The 24,930-nt window shown below is 43.0% G+C and overlaps 1 protein-coding gene across 3 annotated transcripts in view; it reads right to left on the bottom strand.

Moving 5' to 3' along the window:
- Positions 1 to 1,479: 1,479 nt before the first annotated feature.
- Positions 1,480 to 24,930, bottom strand: part of STAB2 (stabilin 2) — a 107,564-nt gene continuing 84,113 nt past the window's right edge. For all 3 annotated transcript variants that reach the window (XM_029078915.2, XM_029078917.2, XM_029078916.2), the window contains 19 exons: positions 23,307 to 23,483; positions 22,505 to 22,594; positions 21,000 to 21,146; positions 19,551 to 19,607; positions 18,856 to 18,982; positions 17,384 to 17,533; positions 16,005 to 16,109; positions 15,258 to 15,365; positions 13,943 to 14,136; positions 13,039 to 13,180; positions 11,644 to 11,777; positions 10,056 to 10,221; positions 8,615 to 8,721; positions 7,770 to 7,889; positions 6,984 to 7,124; positions 5,754 to 5,864; positions 5,301 to 5,429; positions 3,819 to 3,929; positions 1,480 to 2,072 (listed from right to left, as the gene is read on the bottom strand). In XM_029078915.2, the coding sequence (XP_028934748.1) occupies positions 2,022 to 2,072; positions 3,819 to 3,929; positions 5,301 to 5,429; positions 5,754 to 5,864; positions 6,984 to 7,124; positions 7,770 to 7,889; positions 8,615 to 8,721; positions 10,056 to 10,221; positions 11,644 to 11,777; positions 13,039 to 13,180; positions 13,943 to 14,136; positions 15,258 to 15,365; positions 16,005 to 16,109; positions 17,384 to 17,533; positions 18,856 to 18,982; positions 19,551 to 19,607; positions 21,000 to 21,146; positions 22,505 to 22,594; positions 23,307 to 23,483 (2,367 nt within the window). In that variant the 3' untranslated portion in view covers positions 1,480 to 2,021. The remainder of the gene's footprint in view (positions 2,073 to 3,818; positions 3,930 to 5,300; positions 5,430 to 5,753; positions 5,865 to 6,983; positions 7,125 to 7,769; positions 7,890 to 8,614; positions 8,722 to 10,055; positions 10,222 to 11,643; positions 11,778 to 13,038; positions 13,181 to 13,942; positions 14,137 to 15,257; positions 15,366 to 16,004; positions 16,110 to 17,383; positions 17,534 to 18,855; positions 18,983 to 19,550; positions 19,608 to 20,999; positions 21,147 to 22,504; positions 22,595 to 23,306; positions 23,484 to 24,930) is intronic.

Here is a 24,930-nt window from a genome sequence, read left to right as displayed (position 1 = left end):
CAGAGCAGATAGCAGAGCTGGGATTAGAACCCAGGTCCTTCTGACTCCAGGCCTGTGCTCTATCCACTATGCTTCTCTAAGGCTTTGGCTCACTGTGGAGGTTCTCTAGTCCTCTGAAGTTGTAGTCAATCAATCAGTGGTATTTATTGAGTAGCTTACTGTATGCAGAGTACTGTGCTAAGCACTTGGGAGAGTACATTACAATAGAGTTAGCACTAGCCACATTGAGCTTACAGTCTAGAGATAGAGGATAGTGGTGGTTCTACTGTTGAAGGATTCAGGAAGAGGTGGATAGGGACAGGTCTGAATTGGGCACTAACCTTTGTAGGAGATTGTTAGAGACCAATTCTCCGACTCATCATTCCTTCCCCTCCCAATCTGGATGTGTGACACCAGTTTAACATATAAGCTCAGTCTAGTGGTAAAGCCACCTGAGTCATTTCAACTACAGGAGGAAGCCATTTATCCAAACCATGACTAGTTCAGATAAATTGGATCAAATATAGCATCATAATTGTGGTATCCATTAAGCGCTGACTGTGCCAAGCTCTGAACTAAATGCTGGGGTAGATACAAAATAATCGGGGCCCAGATGGTGTTCACACTGTAGAAGAGAGAACAGGTATTGAATCCCGTTTTACAGTTGAGGAAATTGAGGCACAGAGAAGTTCTGTCTTGTCTAAGTTCACAGAGCAGACAATTGACACAGCCAGGTTTAGAACCCAGGTCCTCTGGCTCCCAGGCCCTTTCCACTAGATCACGCTGCTTCATGTGGTAGTCTGAGAGCCAAACAATTTTGTATGGTCATGGAACTTCTGACGGGGATCTCAGACACAGTTACTGTAGGTCATCGGGTTTCTTACTGTATATTCATTTTATAACCAGCCAGTAGTGATGTTCACTGCTACTAAGGACCCACTTGCAGAAACCTTACTTTAGAGGATTGCATTTTCTGGATATCTCTAATGAGTGGAACAAACGATGCAGGATGTGGATTTATCTTTTGGTTTTGAGTAAAAGCAAAAATGACACCAGTTCCAAGGAATTTTCATTCTCAAGCCAATTATTTCTAGTCCTCCCAGAGAGTAAACCTTCCAAAAGTCCTAACAATAATAACTGTGGTATTTAAGTGTTTACTAGGTGTCAGATACTGTACTAAAGGTTGGGGTAGATACAGAGTGCATCAAGAGTGGACCTAGTCCCTAAGACCACAGGGCCTCTAAGGAGGGAGAACAGTAACTGAACCCCCATTCTGTAGATGAGGAAACGAGAAGTTAAGTGACTCACCCAAGGTCACACAGTATGCAAGTGGTGGAGGTGGGATTTGAACCCAGGTCTCCTGACTGCCAGTCCTGTGGTCTTTCCACTAGGCCACTCAGCTTCTAACACAATCAGATCCATATTTTGGACTTATTCTCTCCACCTTACACCAAAGAAGTAGGTGAGGGTAAAGGAAAAAAATAAAATCTTTAAGACTAATGGACTTAACAAAAGTTGTTTTTTGCAAATAAGCATTGCATTTGGGAAATATGAGCAATGAAAGATTGAAAAAGTGCACACACCCAGAACACAGTCCCCAAGGGAAAATAGTCATTATAAGCAAGATGCAGCCAGTACATTATTATGGGAGGAGGTCCCAAGAGGTAAAGTGTACTCATAACAAAGTGCTGTCTTCAGAAGAAAAGGATTTTGTGGTTAAGGTTTCAGATCGACCCAGCTGAAAATATTTTTCTGTTTTATGGTTTTGTCCCATCTCCAGTATGTTAAAAAAAAAAAAATAGTTGCTGCCCTTCTTTAGCCACAGGCAGAAATTCAGTATGTTCTCTTTCCATTTCTGAACAACAACAAAAAACAACCCAGACAGACAAATGAGGGTCTGGATCTGCAGAATCTCTAATATTTTAGAGGGCCTTACTTTCCTGAAACTGACTGGCATTTGAAAATTCACAGTAAATACTAATTGGAGGCTCTGCTGACCAAAATTAGTGTTGCACATCCAACAAGTCCCATTTCAGTTCCTCTCAAAGCTCGCCATGAGCTCCGCTTGTCACAAGCTGCTGTTCGTCGGATTCCTGTAAAACGTATTATTATACATATATATGAGTCAATTTTTGGCCAAATTTGAGACAAATCTTTTAAATCTTTAAACCCTTCTTATCCCCCAACAAAGTTTTTGTTTATTCAAAGGTGTTTTCAACCTACGAATGGCTCATCTCAAACTGGGAATCCACCAGGCTCCAATCATCAGAAGTCTTACCTCGGCTCTCAGTTACAAAGTGCTTATGGTACAGAGTAGGTTATAGCCTGCAGAGAGCCTACAACCTGAGAGCCTAAGTATCAGCAATCCACAGCTATACTGAATTCCTCCCACCACCCAAATATTTTAGATCTGCCCCATTATCAAGCTCCTTCTTGCTATGTAATACCACTATGGGTAGGAAATGCGTGTTATACTATTCTTTCCCGAATGCTTAGTACAGAGCTCGGCATACAGTGAGCGCTCAATAACTACAATTATTTGCACGGATAAATGGGAAAACATTATCCTCGCTGGAGGCGAACTCCTAAATCTCTATGGCTGAACTGGTGGCCCCTGAGAAAGCACACTTTGTTGATGGTCAATTTGATATTTGTAGCAAAGGCATTTCTGAAGGCATATCAGTTGGGGGAATTTCTCTGATGGAACAGTATGAAGAGTTGTTTCAAGTCAATCAATCAATGGTGAGTGCTTATTGTGTGCAGAGCATTGTACTAAGCACTTGGAAGAGTACAATATAACAGAGTTGGTAGATATGTTCCCTGCCCCCAACAAGTTTACTGCCTAGAGGGTTTCAGGCTTCAAGGCCAGGCTGGTCAGTTAATGTGGAAGGAATGCCTAGTCAACTCTTTCCACTAGTCAACTCTGGATTATCTGCTTGGATGGAGTGCTGGTGTGAATAATTAGACCAATAATTGGGACAAGATGGAGGAGTTTATCTGGGCCTTATCTGGGCAGGAGTGGAAGATGATGCAGGGAACTAGCTAGGTGAAGAGGGAGCAAAATTTAGAGACTGTCACTCTGCTCTTCGGGTGTTGTAGGGAGGGAGGATGTCTGGAAGAAAGGAGACGGACAATCGATGAGCATCAAAATCTGTTGGGTTAATCAGTGAGGTGTATAATCCTGGATAAAGGCAGTTGATCAGCTCAGAGAATGGGAATTTTTATTTTAGGCAAAACGATTTTTTTTTCTAACATTGTAGTGCCTCATTTTGTCTTCCTCTTCCATTACATTACTCATATTAATGTCTGTCTCTCCTTCTAGACTGCGAGCTCATTGTTGGCAGGGAATTTGTCTACCCACTCTGTAGTACTGTACTTTCCCAAGTGCTTAGTACAGCTCTCTGCCTCTCTGCAAATGGTGAGCACTCAGTAAAGACTGTTGATTAATTTTAGCTTCCCCTGTGTGAGTGGATTTAAAGACTCTATCCTGCCCCCTCTGCTTGCTGTTCCCCTGAGACTAAGCTTTGACGATAGGGAAGGCTGACCAAACTTCCTGTTTGAAATGAGGGAACATCTTTGTGCAAACTTGTGTTCTGGTTTCAATTCCTAATGTTCAGTTCTTTCTCTGAGAAGATTTTATTTCCTACTGCCTTGGAGGCTCTGATGCTCAAATTAAAGATTGAATCATTCTCTCCCAAAGTTTTATCCCAGCTTCCTGTGAGTGCTTTACTAGGAAGTGAGCTTGTCCCGGTGAATCATCTTACAAAAGATATTTAATTGGACGGCCCCAGAATGACACATCCCTTTCCTCTTGAGGACATCAACTCTAAACAACTTACGCAAAAAGGGTCTTCGGTGGCTTCCAGTGGAGATGATGTAGAACTTTCATACATGGGATTAGAGATATTCGAGGGTTTGTCCAGGGTTGAAACGGTTATATCCTCTTCTGACTATATGGAGCAAAAAAAAATATCAACATTTGCTGAAAGCCGCTTATGGAGGTCATTGAGGTTTTCTGCATTAACACCTGGAGTTTGTGATTTATCTAAAGTGATAGATTGTTCCCTCATAATCCAAATAGATAGCAGAGGCAGAGATAGTGGAGGCCAAAAATTATGGTGGAATGTTAGAACTCTCCTGGCTTTACAGAGAAGTTTTTTAAGTCACCTTAACTGTTGTTCATCACCAACTGGACAAGAATGCAGGCCCAAATGTGGTGGGTATGATGGTTCTGAAGCAGAAGTCTATTAGGCACCCTGAGGTTAAAGTTCATCTCTTCCTACCCTTCTCAGAGTGCAGTGGGGTTGCGGTTTCTAGACTTACTCTCCCTCACCGACCCCCAGAAATAGCAGCGATGGGGTGAGGAGCCTGGGCAGTAGCATGGCTCTTCCAAGAGCAAAGGGGTCTTCCTGAAGGTGGTGGACACGTGCTCCACCCCCTGCCCTTTCTGCCCAATGGTTAAAGCTGATCTGTAGCCTGGTTAGTATTTCTGCAGATGTTAACGTTTTTTCATTGCAGAACCTCAGAGTCCAGACTGAAGGTTAAATGAAAGTTCAAAATGGCCACTCCGTGCACTTCAAGTGCATTTTAGCAATTTGGTCTTTTGACCCTGACCTGGGCCAGCAGCAGATACTTTGATTAACTAAGCAGAAGACTGTTTAGTTAGCTGCCTTATCTGGTCTTCTGCTACACATTACCTGGCAGAAATCGCAGTCTCAGGAGTTATAGGTTTCTACTCCTATCTTTAACACTTTTGGTGCTACTCTTCACCCTAGCCCCACAGCAATTACGTAAATAATTTATACTCTAAACTTTTCCCCTATTTGTAATTTATTTTAATGTCTGTCTCTCTCATAGACCGTAAGCTCCTTGTGGGCAGGGATCACGTCTACCACCTCTATTATAATGTACTCTCCCAAGAGGTTAGTACAGTGCTCTGCACACAGTAAGCACTCAGATTCCATTGGTAATTGTTGGAGGTCATTTGTGAACACGATCACCAAAGTCTCCTCCAAATACTTATCTTGGGCAATAACTAATCCAATAGCTAACTAATAACTAATCCGATACCGCTGTCTCAGCAGACAGGCCAAAGGAAGGATTTCATCAAAGGAGTATTCCCAAGCAGGGATAGAAAATAACCAGCAAGGGTGTGGGGTGGCGGGGCGAATGGATGACTGGGAAACTTTTGTTGACTTTAGTCCCAGTTATTGTGGCTCACATTATGAATCCTCAGTCTCTGATGAATTTGCTTTTTCCCTCAGACTCCCACAGCAGTAAGGCTTTAGCCTTATCCCGTTTTAGTTGTCTTGTGCGCTCACCTCAAAATGCTGGAAGCCAGTGGTCCTCCGGCTGAACCTGAGGTATGAATACCCAGCGAAAGCGATGCCTCCGAGAATCAGGGTGATGGTAAAGAATATCCCAGCTCCAACTCCAGCATGGACAGAAGCCTCAAACAATGGGAACATGGGTTATCATCATGGAGCAGAAATGGGGACTTGGGATAAAGCACAATCAACCTTCGACATTTGACCTTGCAGGGATGAGGCCCTCTGGGATGGGTGTGGAGTGGGGGAGGAAGAGGGCCTGATGCAGGGAGGGAGAGAAGAAGGGATCCTTCAGGACCGAAGGTTATGGGCTGCAGGTTTGGGGACTGTCATTTTTATCCCTACAGCATTGGGGAAGAGCAAAGCCAATGCCTGAGAGAGCAATGTGGGGCCCAGAGGAGTGCTTCTCTGCCAATTGTCTGTCTGGAAAGACAATTTTGTACTTACAGCTGGTGCAGGGGGAGCCCTTAGAGGCTCAGAAATGACATGGATGATCCCATTTGAAGCATAAATGTCCCACTGGAGAATAGCTTTGCCATCAACAAATCTCGTCTCATTCTGAGAAAATTAGAAGAGGAATATGGGAATATAATGAGACCACTATATATGGAAAACAAAGAGCAACTTCAAGGTTTGTGCTGCCTAGAAAAGGAAAGACTCCATTTTCCAGAGGTGAAGAATTGGTTCTTAATGCTGGTTGCTCACACAGTATTGACATTTTGATCTCCAGCTTTGGATTTACTTAGTCTTTTTTTTCCAGATTGGCTGTTTAGAAGCTCCTAATTTGAGAAACTATGAGTGATGACAGAAAAGAGTTTTCAGAAATGTTAAGCCCTTATCTCTTAAAAATTCAAATAGTCTGTGAAGGAAAGGCTACCCAATACCTTAATGAAAATAAGGGAAAGCAAGACAGAAATGGAATGATAGAGGTCTTATAACTTCCTGGTTTCTGCAGTGTCTTAAAATTAATTTTTTGCTATTTTCTACCAACTTTGTTATATTGTACTCTCCCAAGAGCTTAATACAGTGCTCACAAAATGCTCAATAAATACAATTGATGGATTGATTGCATTACTCTCCATCCAAGCACCTTGACCTAATGGAAAGAACACTGGCCTGGGAGTCGGGGCCTGGGTTCTAATCCTGGCTCCAACACCTGTCTGTTGTATGACCTTGGGCAAGTCACTTAATTTCTTTGTGCCTCAGTTTCCTCACATAAAATGGGGATTCAAAACCAGTTTTCCTTTGACTGAGTGTCCCATGTGGAACAGGGACTGTGTCCAACTGGATTTTCTTGCATCTACCCCAGTGCTTGGCACATAGAAAGCACTTAAATACTAAAACTATTACTGATCAATCAATAAATGGTATTTATTGGGTGCTTATTGTGTACAGAGCACTTTACCAAACTCTTAGGAAAGTATGATGCTATAGAGTTGATAAACACAATCCCAGATGATAAGAAGTTACAGTCATTGGTAAAAAGTATTATTATTATATTTTTATTCATCAGAGTGACTTGTGGCCAAGTGAGTTTGCCAGATCAGGGACTTGAGTTTCCTGAGCCCTTGACCTGGGGGACATTTCACCCTCATTTGCAAGCAGGACCCTCTCCCAATAATAGTAGATGCCCTCGAGAGGGAAAATACGTAAGGGTTGAAGGAGCTTTCCTCTTACTGTATTGGGTGGGTCTTGGCCAAATGTAATTAGCAGCTGGCTTCCTATCCTGGTCTGAAGAGTGGTCCCGTTAACCAAGTCATCATAAAACAAGGTGCTGACGTTCGACAGATGATACTCAATGTCTCTCCCAGAAAGTGTCTAAAAGAATGAAGGAAAGTACAGAAATGGCCTTTAAAAGAATACCGTGTAGTTAAAAATTCAATATATTTTCTACAGCTGTATGGTCACTAGGAATGGACTAAGGTTTCGTCTCAGTTCTGTGAAGTGTAGGCACTCAGCAATGGATGTGGCCTTATGGGCAAGGAATATGTCATGTTTCTGCTATACCTTCCCAAGCACTTAGAGCCCTGCACTGTACCCAACAAATGGTATTATTACCACTACAATTCCTACGAGTTTAACTCTCTCATTTACAGGAAAATTCAGGATTTATATGGGGAACATGACCAGCAAGAATGAGAAAAGACAGTGTCTCAAGCTACTGTCAAAATCAATTCCAGGAACCTCAGGACCAAGCCTCATCCTTAGTACTCAAGGGGAGATTCCATCATCATCATAACAATCCACCTGTGGTATTCATTCATTTATTTAGTCATCTCTTTCGTCTTGCCCTCCTCTTGTTCACTTTCGGGTATATCCTGGTCCTCTGTCCTTAGCAAGTTCCTCAAGAAATAAATTTTAAAAAAACCTGACTTCTCTATCTGTTGTCTTTCAGGTGATGCGTTTACCTAATGTTTAAAGTGATGAGACACAATGACTTGGAGAAAGTAGCAGGGAACTTACTTCATTTTCCTTGAGCCCATCATTATTTGGGACGAAGAAAGTACCTTGACTGGACAGGTCAGTAAGATGTTTCAGGAATTCTTTGCCTTTTGCTGAACTATTAGAATACTCTAGGACATCCTGTGGAAAGAGAGAAAACCCCCTTGAGATGCCTTCATTCTAAGAGAGCTTTAAACTTGAAAGAGTTGGGGAAGCTATGAAAACTGAGTGCTGGCATCAACCTGAGAAGTTTAGTGATATCAGCGATTACAGTGGGTTGCTACTGACTGGACTAGAGTGTGAAGTCGGTTGAATAGCTGCATTTATCCTGACTTCCTATTCTGAGCTTTATAGAACCTCTTTTCTATAGCCAAAGATACAGAAATTAGACCCTAAACTTCAGGACTTCTATCTTCCTTGAGCCTCCAACACTTGGGTCCCTCTGAAAGGTGGCTTAGGCTGGGATGACTGAGAGGGGTTTACATTTTCATGGCTTAAAATTTTTCTTAGACTGGTGCCAGGAAAAGGACCCTTCCCACTTCCTAACTTTATGGCCCAGAACACAGCTCTCTGTCCTGATTCCCCTCCACACTCATGACATAAGGAATAGACAGGTCATAAACAATTGTAAAATTTACCCCAGGATTAATATGAAAAAAAAAATTTCCACTCATTCTCTGAGGTCCTCTTTTGGGATTCAAGTTCAGAAGATAGGTATCACCAGAGTGATCAGAAGTAACTATGTCATCCCACCACATACACATTTTCAGCTGCCAAGGTAACCCACGACCATGAAAATCAATGTGGGAGGAGAAAGATCAGGGTCAGGATAATCTGCTGAAGACCGTGCCAGCCCAGTTACGTACCATCAGAAAGTTTGTGAACATGGGGAAAGTCATCAAAACCTGCAGCAGGTTCCCGCTACATGCAAAGCCATCTCCCACATAGCCTGGTTTACAGGTACAATTCACATCTAGAGGGCAGGATTAGAGGATTGAAGATTAGCTAGAAAGTGGCCCAATCCAGAAGGCCTTGTATCACATCATTCTAGAAAAGGTTGAAAGAAAGTCATGGCCCCTTATGAACTAAAAAAAAAATATGGGGGTTATGAGCAATCCTTTGGAGAGAAACCAGCACTGTGAAGAATAGTTCAGCAACTGGGTTTTACCCAAATCCTTGAGCTCCCTTCTCCGTGGTCCTCCCTCCAACATGAAACAATTTTTTTTTGTTTTCTTCTCTCTTCAACATAATAATAATAATTAGGGTACTTGTTAAATGCTTACTCTGTGCCAAGCACTGGTCTAAAGCACTGGAGTCATTGGGAATGGGGGGTTTTGGTCATGTTTGTGCTCAGTGTTTGGCCTGCTTTTACCCTGGGCTACTTTTTCTATAAGAAAATTCCCCTGACAATCAATCTGGAGATCTAAGTCGGGGAGGGGTGAGGCAAACTATATTTCTTTACTTCTGTAGTCTCCTTTCCTCTGCCATTCACAGTGTTCACTTGGGGAGTAAGACTGTAATCCCAAGTAGAATTAAAACCCTCCCCAATCACCCTAATTTGGTTATATCTGGCTGATTTCTGAAACAATTTCACCGCATCTCTCTAGACCAACGTAATTTTGGACTGTTGCATTTGTAATTTATTGTTGTTTTACATCGTACTATTATTGTTCTACGTCTCCCTTAAATTGTGAACTGTTTGGGTCAGGTATCTCATCCAAATTGCTTATCGGGGTGTTTAGCACAATGTTTGGCCTACGATAAGAGGTTAATAAATACCATAATGAACTCACTACTTTTGGCTCCAGACACTGGAGCTGTTCGGTGATGAAAGGGGCAGAGTGGCTCTTTACCAAATCCTCCTCCCTCCACTTAGCTTTTCCTTGCAAGGAGCTTGCTCTCCTAGTCTGGTTGTTGAGATTCATTAATTATCTAGAGATTTTTTTTTCCCCTCTTTCCCATTTCAGGGTCACTTGAATGGACCCTGGACAGGGGAAGCCAGTGTGGTTCTCTGACTCACGTTCACCCCCTTGTCTTCCACCCCGGCTCAGCCAGGGCACACCCTAAGTATGACCAGAGGCTGCAGAGGAGGTAAGTTTGGGGAGGGGTATCTGAGGACTTTGGTGAACCTCCCCCTCCGTTCCCCCTGCCCCGATGCTCACAGGAGGGTCCTGGGGTGTGTGTGGGGGGAGGGAAGGGGATGAGGGATGGTCCCCTGGGAATCTGCCTAATTTGTCCAACAGTTAAAGTTTTACAGACAAAAGAGAATTCCATTCCTCTGACCATAGAAGAAGCCCCTGTTTTTACCTTTGACTCTGTAACAGAATACATCCCACATTTCACTCCGATTGACTCTAGGCCCATAGTCAACTATTCCAACAAATCCGGATCCGCAGTTTGGGTTAGAGTAGGCAGTTGGATAACCTACTCTTCCATTATCTAGCCAGCCTGCTGCGCAAAAGTGGTAATTAGCCTGCAACAGAGACACATAGTCACATGTAGAACAATCCACGATCAATAATGCTAATTGTCCAACCTCCCCCAAATTAGTTCAAGACCACAATCTAAGGCTCTTTACTTCTTGCTTTGCCCTTGGTGGCTGTTTGGAAGAAGATTTGAGGGCATATCATATATTCTCCCAAGTGCTTAAGTGCTCTGCACAAAATAAGCACTCAAATACCAATGAAAGATTGAGAAGTAGCATGGTGTAGTGGATGTAGGCCAGGCCTGGGACTCAGAAGGATATGGGTTCTAATCCCACTCCTACACTTATCTACTGTGTGACTTGGGCAAGTCATTTACTTCTCTATGCCTCGGCTTATCTGTAACCTGGGGATTGAGACTGTGTCCAACTCAAATTGCTTGTATCCACTGCTCCCAGCGCTTAGTAAGGTGCCTACCACATAGTAACCACTTAAATGCCACCATTATTATTATTATTATTAGCAAAGTCCTCTTTTGGAGCCAGAGAGCCAATAGACCAAAGGTACTCTACCAAATAGATGACTCAATCTCTCTGCAGGAACTAGCAAAGGGGAGACTTTCCTTGCTGGCTGAGCTATCTTTTTTCTCATGGTTCCTCCCTCCAACATGCATCAATCTTTGCTTTTTCCTCTCACTGACATCAGCAGGAATGCGGGGTTGTGGTCATGTTTGTGCTTGATGTTAGATAAAGTAGTGGGGAATTTCTAGGTAGGTATTATGCTTACAAATCCACAGAATCCTTGCTAGGAATTAAAGGAAATTGCCAGCCATCATTCAAGTCACTCCAGGTTGCCATGGAGAAGGCACTTTGACTTTGACCGCCCACCAGATATTCTGGGAAGGCAGTGAGCTGCGGGAGTCTGTGTTCTAAACCCTGCAGGAATACACCACCTACAGCCCAGCAATAATGATTTTGGGCAACAGCAATTAGTAGGTCAAGGACACTGTCATGGATCAGATTCCATTACATTCAATCCCAACCCCTTGGCAGTCGTCAAAGGCTTGAAGTGTCTGCTGCAAGAGAATTCAGTTCTGAAGAAGCAGTGTGGCCTAGTGGAAAGAACATGGGCCTGGGAGTCGGAGGACCCGGGTACTGATCTTGGCTCTGCCAATTGCTTGCTGTGTGACCTCAGGCAAGTCACTTAACTTCTCTGTGCCTTAGTTTTCTCAACCATAAAATGGGGATTAAATACTTATTCTCCCTTGTACTTAGACTATAAGCCCTGTACGAGACAGGTACCTTGTCTGACCTAACGTATACCTACCCCAGTGCCTAGAACAGTGTTTGACACACAGTAAGTGCTTAACAAATGCCATAAAAAAAGTATGTGGTCCTCAGTTCCTTCTCTTAGTACAGTGCCCTGCACCCAGTAAGTGCTAAACAAATACCATTAAAGGACTGATTATTCACCTTCTGAGCATAGGAGAGCTGATTATATGTGGCTACTGTTGCTTCTTCATTGGCACAGGCTTCCTTGGCTTTGTCATAAGTCAACTTATATTGGCCTTGGGGAGAACGCAGATGAAAGACTCCAACTGAAGAATCTAAGAGGAAGATGAAAAATGAGATGATACACACCACACGCTATAGTTGGCCGTGCATAAATCTGAACTGCATTTTCATTGGAAGCAGTTCAAGTACTGAGGTGGTTTCAAAATGGGGGCAAGAATGTGACAATATGCTCTTGTCCCCATAAACAGTTGCTGGGTTATCGCATTTGAATAAGTGCACGAAGAACATTGAGACTGATCGCACTCGCAATTTCTAGAGGCAATGGACGATTAGGAGTCATATCAATTGATTCACTTTTTTTTTTTTTTAACAGCTAGTAGCAGAAGGAGACATTTCGAAGTTGTGGTCAAATCAAAGTAGTCCTTGAGTCTGTTTCCCTCTGTACTCTTGAGAGAGTTCAGCAGAAAAGCTATGGGAGGGAGTTAAGCCTGTAAATACAGAAGAGTTTTCTCAACCTAAATGGAGGAGTATTTTCTGCCAATGAATGAAGCCCCAACGATTGCAGGCAGAGTAAAAAAAAAATGTATTTCACATTCTAATAAAAAATTAACAATGATAGATGCTAATGAGTGTTAAACCACTCCCATGTAGCTGAGTCCTTTGTTCCCAGTAATGTATTCTTTCAACTTTGCTAGTGAAAAAGTCAGCTTGGGCAATTCCAGTCTCTGTTGAGGTGCACGCTCAACAGATCATCAGCTAGAGAAATTTGTTTCGGGGCAACTATCTACTTCGATAATACCTGCTAACAATCTGCTTTTTCCCTTCTCCTGGGTCTTACTCAGGTTTCCCCAAAAGGGTGTTTTCACAATGTGTTTTGAATAGAAAACTATTAGGCAACTGGGGAGCTTGCTTCTGACACCACAAATCTGTTTGGATGTAATGTGATTTAGGAAGAAATGGTTGTGTACATGTGTGGCATCGGTCAAACTAGACATAATATAATGATAAAAATAAGAATGATTGTAGTATTTGTTAAGCACTTACTATGCACTAAGCACTGTACTAAGCTCTGGAGTAGATAGAGAATAATTAGATACAACACAGTCCCTGTCCCACATGGGGCTCAGAGACTAAGTGGGAGGGGGAACAAATATTAAACCCAATTTTACCAGTGAAGAAAATGAGGCCCAGGAATGTAAGCGGAGCCACTGTAACACAACTTTAATGTAGGGTTTTTCAGGAATGCAAACCTAGGGTCAAAGGACAATAGAGGGTATTCCCACCCACTTGCATCCACTCAGACCAGTTAGCTCATCCTGGTAAGAAAACACAAGTCCCCCAAATGGTACTGACCCTGGAAATGGAGATCGGCACAGTTGGCATCGGCGTGGCACTGCCCATTGCCCTGCAAGCAGCGATCGATGGGGAACTGCATCACGGCACAGTCCAGCCCGTCCCCAACATAGTTACTTTTACATTCACATTTGTTTTTGCCCTGTGGGGAGAGAGGATGAAGAAGTAAAACCACCACAACTGAAGGAATGATGCCATTTTCTAACAAGAGCAATTGTTAATGTTTGAGTTAAAGTGTTTGATATTATTTCCCCAACAGATGCTAAATCCTGATTGTTTTTTCTTTGGCTCTCCCATTATTTTTGACCTAGATCCTTGAGAAAATGTGAAAAGAAGGGAGTAAGGGCCTCTAGACACATTTTCTGGGCTATTAGGGATTCCCCAGCCTACACTTTGGGGAAAGCTACAGTGGAATGTCGGATTACCCATTCAAAGAGCAAAACTGACTTGAGGTCAGGGTACAGGGTCACCCAGAATAAGCCACTGCTGTCTCGAGGGTCATTTCACACCATTTGAATAGAAAAAGATAAAACAGTAGCTCCTATGTCCTTCCAAACTCAGAAGACTTTTAAAGAATATTTACATTTTCAAGAATTGCTTAAATCAGTAAAACTCCCTTTTCATCACTCTCTTCTAGGTTGAAAAGAGCCCCTGAGATCCTTATCATATTTTCAGGCTAGACTCCCATTAATCCTCAAAGACAGGTGAAAATCTATCTCTGTAGGCTTCCCATCTAGAATGGAGTCTTAAAGATCCAGTGCCAGCCTTTACAAAGTGACTCTACTGAAACACATGGAAGCCTTATGAAAGGAATGAAAACTGGCAAAAATCCCAAGGACAAGTAGGAAAATAAGACTGAGGCACTGGAATCGACTCCCGAGGTTTTCCCCAGAATGAGATTTACCGGTCCCGTCATTGTACAGATGGCATGCTCATGGCAACCCCCGTTAAATCCATCTGCACAGGGATCCACTGGGATGCAGGTGTGGCCATCTCCCCTGTAGCCCTTCTGGCAGGTGCAGGTGACCTTTGTGCCCTTCTGAGAACACTTGGAAACCTTTGAGCAGCCTCCATTGTTCTGCGCACAAAAATTCACAACTACAAAGACAGAACAGGAAATTTAGCGTTAAACATTTTTTTTTTCCTAGAGCAAATAAGATGACAGGAAATTTTATTTTTGAGCATCTGAACTTTTTCTTTGGCTCTCCCATTATTTTTGACTGAGGTCCTTGAGAAAATGTGAAGATGGAAGTTAGGCTTACTCTCCAAAGGCTTACTCTCTCAAGAATGGAGAATTCACTTGACAAATGTTACCAAAATAAGAGTTAAACAACATGTGGGGGGACTCACCCCACCCCTAAAAGGACCTTGAAAATTGCTAAGTCTAAATGTTGTCTCCTGAGCGAGTGGGAGCAAACCAGCTTAATATCTTGAACTTCAGCTTCACCTATCTAAGAAGGGGAGATTGGGCAACTATAAAGGCATATGCAGGATGGCAAAATCAATCATGATTTCGGTACGAGGCTCAACCATGCGGTAGAAATAATAGTACTAGCAGTGTTATTAAATGGCAACTGTGTGCGAAGCAGTGCACTAAGCACTGGGAAAAAAAAGCAAAACAAATAGGTGAAGATTAGACATGGTCCCTAGCCCCCAAAGGCCTTCGATCTAAGAATAATCTAAGGGATAAACACAAAACCAACCTAAAAGTCAAGGAAAATATTACAGGTTAAATACTGAGTTATAGTACTGCAGTAGATGCAGGAAAAAAAGCAGTGTGGCCTAGTGGATAGAGCACAGTCCTGGGAATTGGAAGGACCTGGGTTCTAATCCAGGCTCTGGCTCTTATCTGCTACGTGAGTTTGGGCAAGTTACTTAACTCCTCTGTGCCTCAGTTACCTCATCTGTAAAGTGGGGACTGTGAGCTCCACATGGGACATGGACTGTGACCAACCTGATTAGCTTGTATCTACCTCAATGCTTAGTACAGTGCCTGGAACATAGTAAGTGCTTACAGTCCCTCTAGAATGTAAACTCACTGTGGCCAGGGAATTTGTCTATCAACTCTGTTATACTGTACTCTCCCAAGCACTTAGACTGTAGGTTATTATGGGCAGGGAACATGTTTGCTAATTCTGTTGTTCTGAACTCTGCCAAGCGCTTAGTACAGTGCTCGATAAATATGATTAACAGATACCATAAAAAAAAGAGAAATTCACCTGTACATGTTATTCCATCTCCTTCATAATTCAGGTTACATTCACAGGTGTTGTTTTCTTTGCAGACGGCATGGTTAGAGCAAGGAGGTGAGCATTTTGGTGGCAAAGCTGGAAGAAAGTTGAAGCATTTTAATGTACAAGGATATTTGACATACCAACACAGTACCCCTCTAGCCTCAATCTAGAGGAAAGAAAAGAGAAATACCAACTGCTTCGTGTTCAGTTATAAACCTGGAGGAAGAAATGCTTTCATTCGCAACTAATCCAAGGGAGAATCCAAGCTCAGATAATTCACTGTACATCCCATTTCTAAATCACAAACATTCCTCAGCTGAGGGGAGAGAGGATTTTGTATTTTGGAATATGGATACTGCCAAGGGCTGGCAATGTTAAAATTTAAAGAAAGCACTTTGTCTCTCCCCACTCTAGTCCATACTGCACTCTGCTGCCCATGTGGGACAGGGATTGTTTCCAACCTCTTTATCTGGTACCTATCCCTGACCTCAGTACAGTGCTCTGCACACTGTAAACACTTAATGAATACCGTCGACTGTTTGATTAATCTCATTTTCTTTAAAAACCTATATTTATTCGGATCCAGGAGAGGCTATGCACTCCATTTACTATTAACCATTCTAGGCACCCACCTATCCTGCATACACTAATACAATTAACTCCCTCTGTATACTGCAGCCTGTCACTGCTCACAGCTGGCGACAAGAGTAAGAGAGAGAGAGAGAGAGAGACCTAATTTGGTGTCGCAGAACCGGCCAGTCCATCCGGTTTCACAAAAACATCGTCCCGAGCCGGAGGCCCCATCGTCGCATTGTCCGTGTCCAGAACACTCGCAGGCTGTAAAACACAATGCGGCTCAGTCAGTGTGTGCAGCTACACTCTTCATTAACACTGGAGGGGGTCGACAAAGGAAAACAATGCTGGCTCAGTGAGCACCAGGGAGGTCTAGCTTGAAGCCCCGGCATCTCTTCCTCCTCTCGAATCGTTTTTGGAACACCTGAGTGGGGGTTGGTGGGGGTTGGTGCAAGGGACCTCATGACTTTCTCTGGGCTCCTATTTTCAGGTAGAAGGATAACACCATTTGGCAATACCCATGCCTATTGGCCATGGATTGGGCAGAGGAGTGTGTGTGTTGGAATTCTCTAAAGAGTTGACAGTTCATTCATTCAATCGTATTTATTGAGTGCTTACTGTGTGCAAAGCACTGTACTCAGCACTCAGAGGCTCTCAGGACTTTTTAGTTGGTGGAGCGAGAAGGACACATATGCACCCCAGCCATGAGGCAGCTTGGGGAAAGTCACAGACATAGGAGAGGCAGAGACCGGTACTACTTGATGATGGACCTTTAGAGAGATGCGATATATAAAAAAGCAGTGTGGCTTAGTGGAAAAACCATCTGCCTGGCAGAAGGATGACCTGGGTTCCAATCTTGGCTCTGCCACATGCCTGCTGTGTGACCTTGAGCAAGTTGCTTCACTTCTCTGTGTCTCAGTTCATCAACTTTAAAATGGGGATTCAAAATCTATTCTCCCTCCTACCTAGACTGTGAGACCTATATGGGACAGGGACTGCAATTAACTTAACCTGTATCTACCCCAGAGCTTAAAACAGTGTTTGGCACATAGTAAGTGCTTGACACATACCACAAAAAAAATGAAGACAAAGGAATAGTGGTAACAGCAGAGCCCTGAATGTTAGAATGTATTTCCTAAGGAAGAAGCGGAGGGTTGTAAAGAGGAGAGTGACACAGTTAGAAAAGTGAAGGGAGAAAGGGTTTTTTTTCATTGGCCTTTCAGGATACAAAAGGAAAAGAGAGAGTCCCAGAGGAAAGAGACATCAGTAAGGACTGGTAGGGAATACAAAGTGCTACTGTTGCTTTTACTTTAAAAAACTAAAAAAATCATTTTCTAGGAAAATAGAGATTTGCCTCTTAATTCCCACTTGATCTGTAAATCAAAGAAAGAAAGAGAACTCTCCAAGGAACTGGAGGCCAAGTTGAATTGATGGAAAACAAATAGAAGGAGAGAGAAATGGGGATTATGGTAAGGTGGGCTCTGAAAGAGCAGATAAAATAGAATACACAATAGCCAAGGAAACGAAGTCAAACACACGTTTACAGTCTGTCCCGTATCTTCCGGGCAAACACAGTTCACATGCAGTCCCGTTGAAGCCTGTGTTACACCTGCATTCTCCTGCTCCAAAGTACTCATCAGTGCAGATACCCCGGTTATTACAAGGGTTCTCAGGTCCTCCAGGGCAGGCTGCAAAAAATAAGACAAGCATCAGTGTAATTCAGCTCTTCTGTTTTATCAATAATCTGGGGCAGCCTACGTGGGTAAGGAGTAAGAATCAGAAGACCTGGGTTCTGCTCCACGATCTTAATGGATAGCTCAGATCGAGTCTCTGGGATTCTTGGTGATTCGATTTTTCTCCTTCCCATACAGAAGGGATCATCCTCTTGGTGTGAGGATAACTCAAGTGTAGGGTTCTAGAAGGCTTTGAACCCCTTTCTCTCATTCTGTTTTGAAGGGCCCAAGACGGTTCATTATGTATTTGGGCAGCACACACCCACTACAGGGGAGTGGGCAGCATGAGGTCAGACATGCCCCACACAGTGGAGGGCAATTTGTGCTAAATCTTTGCAGAAGGATCTGGGTTCTAATGCTGGCTCCACTGCTTGTCTTTGTGACCTTGGGCAAGTCACTTCACTTCTCTGGGTCTCAGTTACCTCATCTTTAAAATGGGGATTAAGACTGGGAGCGCCATGTGGGACAGGGACCGTGACCAACCTGATTAGCTTGTATTGACCCCAGCGCTTAGTACAGTGCCTGACACAGAGTAAGCACTTAACAAATACCATAAAATAAAAGAGCATCATAAGGGTTGTTCCACCAAGCAGAATGCCATTAAAGCCTCCTAGAAACCTCAGTGGAAAGATTGGAACCTGGATCGGACACACAATTTGGAGTTGATAATGAAAAGGGCATGATGTCGAATCTCTTGGGGAGCTGATTTGCCAAAACTGGGAAAAATACCGCAGCAAGCTAATCATCTGAACACCTATTATCTCAATTGTTTCATCATCAACAGACGTTAACTGGGTAATCCAAGACAAAAGAAAGTTTAGATACAGAATGAAATTGGGCAATCATCTGTACAATATAGCTAGATGCCATTTTGTTTGATTTTTTTTTTTGACATTCCGTGATCTGAAATAAAATTCCAGTTTTGTTTGGAAAACTACCAACTATTGTATTGTATTCTCCCAAGAGTTTAGTACACTGCTTTGCACACAGTGCAGGCTCAATAAATACCACTGATTAGTTGAGAGATAAAATTACAGTGATGGGCTCACAGTAATATGCTCATCTTCTAACTCCAGTTTACCTTGGGTCTCAAACGGACTAAGTGCTCAATAAGTATCATGGATTAATTGATTGATTGAGCTGTTTTCCACAGATATCTGGCATTTGGGAAGACAGGCAGAATTGTACATTCAGCTCCCTCTTTCGGGGCAGGCTGTCCTGCTTGGAAGCCTCTCCAAGAGAGATGTGGGAGGATGATGGAAGAAACCAAAGCTTACCTTGGCAGTCTCGGCCAAAGTAACCCTTACAGCACTTGGGCACACGCATGACCATGGTACACACCTGACGGCAGCCATCTAAATTCCTTCTGAAGAGCAGGTTATAAGAACATTTTTGTCTCACTCCCTAAATGTTTCCCATTTAGACAAAGATGCAGCCAATGGCAGGAGAGGGAGGGGGAGAAAAAAAAAGCAAACACCAATTGAATCCTCAACACATAAGGTAATTCATAGCTTGATCCCATTACTTATATCCATATCGTATTTCCACCTCATTCATATTCTGATAATTATGCTGCCAGCTTCACATCTTAATCTCCAGCTTTACCATTTTCTAGTTATTCCTACTGAATGCTCACCACTGGGGACTCTAATATGGAAGGATTTTCCTGAAAAGATTTTTCCTGAAAATCATCATCCATTCGTTCAAGTTCCTTTTGTATGAAGGAGGCTGTAATCCTCCATCTTTCCACTTATGAGTTTTCTCTAGGATGCCCTAGGGAGTTGGATGGGTGAATTGAGCACTGAAGGGGCTATTATAGACATCTTTCTCAGTCCCTCTATATTAAAATCTCTGGACCATTCATTGGTCTAATCTAATTACACACACTTTCTGAAGATTTCAGTGGTTAAAGACTAACATACTTATAATCCTCCCCATTGCTGTTATTATTATCATTTCTGTCTTGTCTTACCTTTGGTTTACTCCAGACAGGGCAGCCAGGAGTATTATAACAGCTACCACATTCCCCCTAGAAGAGGTGAAAAAACAAACCGATATTTTGAAAAAAATAATACTGGAAATTACGGGACCATTCTAACTTTAAAGAGGAATAGTTTTCACTATATGTTCTTTATTCAAATTTTGCCCCCCAATGTGATCATCCACCTTTCCCATCTGGTCTTTTTATTTCATCAGGTAGGAACCACTGCCAAGAAGGAGAGGGATTAAGTACATAAGTGTGGATCTGAAAAAAAGCCAGGGTAGAGGGTACTGCAGGTAGGTAAGGAGAGGCTGAGGTAATTCTGGTTTAATTCTAGGGCCATCTGGGAAGCATCTCTAAGGCAGAAGTTTCCAACCTTTGTCTTTGGGAGGCACCAAACACCTTCTTCAACTACTCACCCCTTTCCTGGTTGAAGTGCCTGTTTTGCAGAGATCTTGAAAAGATTTTCCAGGCCTGGGATACCCTATATGTTGCCAGCCTGTCTAGACTGTAAGCTAATTGAGGGCAGGGAACGTATCTATCAACTCTGTTATATTGTACTTGCCCAAGCACTTAGTACAGTGCTCTGCACACAGTAAGCGCTCAATAAATACCATTGATTGGTTGATCCTGTCCTGAAATTGTGATTTTTCAAGGGATTCTACGAGGCTCTAGTTTGCAGCTCTACAGAGTTCCCCATCAGTGGTGCCTTTGGGCCTGAAGGTCAGCTACATATGTGGTTCTAAAGAGTGCCCGAGTGCCCCCTTTTTACTGTTGCTGCTTCTGCTGACAAGGACCTTAGAAGAAGAGAAGTGGGAGAGAGAGTTTTCCAGGATTTGGGGCTGATATGGTGACGTAAAGGGGCAACCCCTGGGAAAGATAGAAAGTAGTCTTGTAGGTCATTGGCCCTTTAAAAATTGGACACTGCCAACAGGAAGCCAGCAAGAAGGGGGATCCAGACTTGAGGACCATGGCATCTCTTGCAAACCCTTGTGGGACCCTACTGGGGAACTTTTGCTTTTTTTATACTTTTTAATGCTATTTATTAAGCGCTTACTGTTTTACCAGGCACTGTACTAAGCACTGGGGTAAATGCAAGCTAATCAGATTGGACACAGTGCATGTCTCACATGGGGCTCACAATCTTAATCCCCATTTTACAACTGAGGTAACTAAGGCCTAAAGAAATGAAGCGACTCGTTCGAGGTCCCACAGTAGACAAGTGGCGGACCGTGATTAGAACCCAGGTCCTCCTGACTCCCAGGTCTGTGCTCTATCCATTAGGCCATGCTGCTCTAACCTGGTTTAAGAGGTCATTGAAGAAATAAACATAAATGTCTCTGCATCACTGTAATGGACGTATTTTAGCTCACGAGCCTTGATCTGCATCAAGAAAATAAGCTGCCCAAGAGAAACACGCAGGAGAGTTTTAGGACTGACCGACACTTTGAAGGTGATGAAATTGTCACAACGACCGCCCAGGCTGGGGTCCATCAACATGCAGTCAATGCCATAAGCAATGCCACTGTCAAACTCAAGCTGTCGCTGCACAATCTTACACTTCCTGTCATTCAGAAACAGCTCACCCTAGGAGAAAGTGAGGGGGAAAAAAAGAGGTCAAGGAACCCTCCCTTCAATGGGCCTCCCCAGCTTAATGATCTTCTCTCAGGTCAGGACAGCATTCCCAGCGTCTGGAAGTTGAGATGTTCGGTAGAGTTGCTGGAGGTTGGGTGATCACTGGCGGTCCTCCCCAACACTGGACACCCAGGCACCCAAGTTGCATGTGGTATGTCGGACATACATGCAGGGTCACATGATGTAGATGTCCTCTGAGGCTAGAATGTAAGCTCCTTGTGGGTAGAGATACTATATTCCTACTCTAATGACTTGTACTCCCAAGTGCTTAGTATTGTGCTTTGCCCAGTAAGAACTGAAAACTGTAAAGGGAACTCCTGATCCCCCTTTTCCCTCCACTTGATGCAGACCTTTATTTTTTTAATGGTATTTGCTAACTGCTTACTATGTTCCAGGCACCATACTAGGCTCTGGGGAAGATACAAGCTAATCAGATTGGACACTATCCATGTCCCACGTGGGCTCAAAGTCAATTCTAATGAAGTAACTGAGGCACAGAGAAGTTAAGTGCCCAAAGTCACTCAGGAGGAAAGTGGGAGAGCCAAAACTAGGGTCCAGATCTTCTGACTCCCAGGCCTGTGCTCTTTCACTAGGCTTTCTGCTTCACTGTTAGAAGAACTATGGTCTCTCTGCTCTACTTTCCTGGGAGCAGCTTTGTTTACTTTGTCCACTACTGCAAATATGGGATATTTGGGAATCAAGAAGTTGTTATTCAAATGCAAAATTTTTAATACTTTAAACTTGAAGGAGGACTAGGTCAGGAGCCCAGAACTGAAAGCACTGGGTTCTGCCACTTTAGTGCAAAGTCTGGATCTGCCCTTGATATTCTGACGTTTTGACCCTCGACCTTTTCAAATCTTAGTCCCTTGCCCTAGAGACAGGAAATAAGTGCACCACAAGCTTTTGAAGTTGCTGTTGCATGTCAGAGTGAATATGTGTGAGTGTGTGGAACAAGTCCACACACTCGATTCCCCGATTAGACTGTAAGCCCGTCAAAGGGCAGGGACAGTCTCTATCTGTTACCGATTGGTACATTCCAAGCGCTTAGTACAGTGCTCTGCACATAGTAAGCGCTCAATAAATACTATTGAATGAATGAATGAAAGTCACAAATGCCTGTGAAATCTTTGAAAAATCAGTGCTATAGCCAAGCCAGAAAACAGACAGGTCATGGAATGGTTGAGTCACTAGCAAGAAAAATAGCCAATTTAGGGGAACACAAACATAATTTTCATGTAGAGACTGGCTATTGGACAATGAATTATACTTATTCTTCATAACAACATCTCATGTGATGTGAAAATACATACAATATTGTTATCATCTCCACATTTCACACTGATTTCGGAACCTTGAAGAGTCTTTCGAGAAACCACACTAGGGAGATCCACAGCTAAAATCTGTGAATGAGACAGTAATATTTTAGGTGATTTTATATTGACATTGGCCCTTACATACTGAAGAAACAAAGTATTTTTCAAAGGGAGGGGATATTGCAGTAGCCTCCTCTCTTGACCAATCCTCTCCTGTCCTCTTGGACTTAGGGGTCCCAAGCAGTACAGCTGGACAGGGAAGCCCCCAGGAAACACGTTTTAAAAACAAAGCTATGTGGGATGGGGATGACTATGGGCATGGGAATGGCCTGATAGAAGAATGGGGATGCAGAAGTTATTTTCTAAAAACATAGGGGATAACGTGTAGCCCATACTGCTTTCACATGGGATTCAAGTCATTTTTTTAAAATATCTGTTAAGTGCATACTATGTGCCAGGCTCTGTACTAAGTACTGGGGTAGATACAAGTTCATCATGTCCCACATGGGGCTCACAATCTTAATCCCCATTTTACAGTGGAGGGAACCTTAGGGTCACAGGACTGGAAGGGAATGTGATGGCATTTAATCTATTTCCCTGCCTTCGGGGAGGGATTCTTGTGGGATGGTTTAAATGACAGCCTGACCACAGATTCCATAATCTCCTCTAGAAAGCACTTTTGATTTTTAACAGCATTTACAGTCAGCAAGGGCAACATTTAATCTTTATCCCTGCCTCTAATTAGGGACTTTAGCACCGGGGCATTTTGAAACATAGGTGGCTGTTTTGAGTATTGTACCTTGGCATCTCTGATGATATGGAATTTTAAGTACTCTTTCAGCTTGTCCTTATTGTCACTGCCAAACAGGAAATCCTGCTGTTCCATGGGCATTTGACCAAGAGCCTCATCAGTTGGCCAGAACAAAGTGACAGGCTCATGAATGGGATCATTGATAAGCCTCAGCAAACCTGCATCCTGAAACACATAGCAAATTGACCTGTAAGTGGCCACCATTGGAAGAAGGATTAGTGTAGAGGAAATGTTGGGCTGGGGGGCGTCAAAGGAAAGGGTCAGTCAGTCAATCATATTTATTGAGCACTTACTCTGCCTAAAGGACTGATCTCAGCGCGTGGGAGAGGACAACGGGCCCTTTGTAGAGTCTTATCTGTATATATCTGTTATTTAATTATCTATTTATTTTTATTAACGTCTGTCTCCCCCGCTAGACTGTGAGCTCGTGGTAGGCAGGAAAGTGTCTGTTGTTATAGTGTACTCTCCCAAGCTTTGCACACAGTAAGGACTCAATAAATACAATTGAATGAGTGAATGAATATACTTTAACAATAAACAGAAACATTACCTGCCCACAAAGAGCTTACCCACCTTCTCATACATTGAAATCATTAATTTGGAGATTGACTAGTTTATTTGTAATCTACTTAGATCTTTACTGATAGTGCCCAAACTGTCAGAGCAGGAGAAATTAAATATTTGGCTCCTATTGATAGGAAAGAAAGAGTGCTAACTTTTGCAAACATTCCTGCTCACCTTTGTGCTAAGCATCAGCATTAGCACTCTGCTAAGTTTCTATCCCATCATGATCAGTCTGGGAAAATTGTGGGATTTACCCTCTCAGTTTTATAAAGATGAAGAAAACCATTTTTATCAGGGCCTTTGTAGAGTCTTAATTCAGGACAGTCTCTCAAAATCTGATCATTAGAAATCTGGGACTTTGAGAAATCTTCCCCTCTTCCATTTGAATGTAAGAATGCCATTCCCATTTACCTGACCAGCGCTCAAGGGAAAAGTACAGAGTCTGTTCTTTAGTGGTCTTTCCGCCGGCCCTCTGTGTCCCGATCTCTGTTGCAAGAGTCACTCGCCCTTAGCATCTTCCCTCACCCCTGTCCCACCATCTCTTTCTTTCAGAAAAATTCATTTCCCAGAAATTCAGTACAGTTCAGGGCTGAGGCTCCACCACTCAGGCTGCCAAAATCTGTCATCATATACCTCTACTCCCTCATTCCCCTCACCCCATCTCCCTCCAGCTAATAAACTGGAGCAGACATGCATATATATGTTAACAATGGAAATCACTCTGGTCAGACTGCATTAGATGATTGGCAGATGATTCAAACAAACTGGATCCCTTCTGCAGGAATCAGAGGACAGGGCTCATTAGTGGATTGTAAATCAACCCCTTCCACTGCTTTGAGGACACTAGACAGGGGTCCCCAGGCACATCTAAAATCAACTGGACACTTTAGGCAATTAGCACCTAAGCAATTGTTTTGTATCCCTTCAAACCACTATGTGGGAGGCAGGGGGTCCTCATTTTCTCAGGAATGGAACAAACTGGCATCCCAAATAACAATGCCACACATCACAAAGCTTGTCTTTCCTTACAAGTGATCTCATTGACTTC

The sequence above is a fragment of the Ornithorhynchus anatinus genome, chromosome 14 (assembly GCF_004115215.2).
Source record: "Ornithorhynchus anatinus isolate Pmale09 chromosome 14, mOrnAna1.pri.v4, whole genome shotgun sequence".
NCBI lineage: Eukaryota > Metazoa > Chordata > Mammalia > Monotremata > Ornithorhynchidae > Ornithorhynchus > Ornithorhynchus anatinus.
Note: the sequence above shows the minus strand (reverse complement) of the source record. Positions and strands in the feature narration are given on the sequence as shown.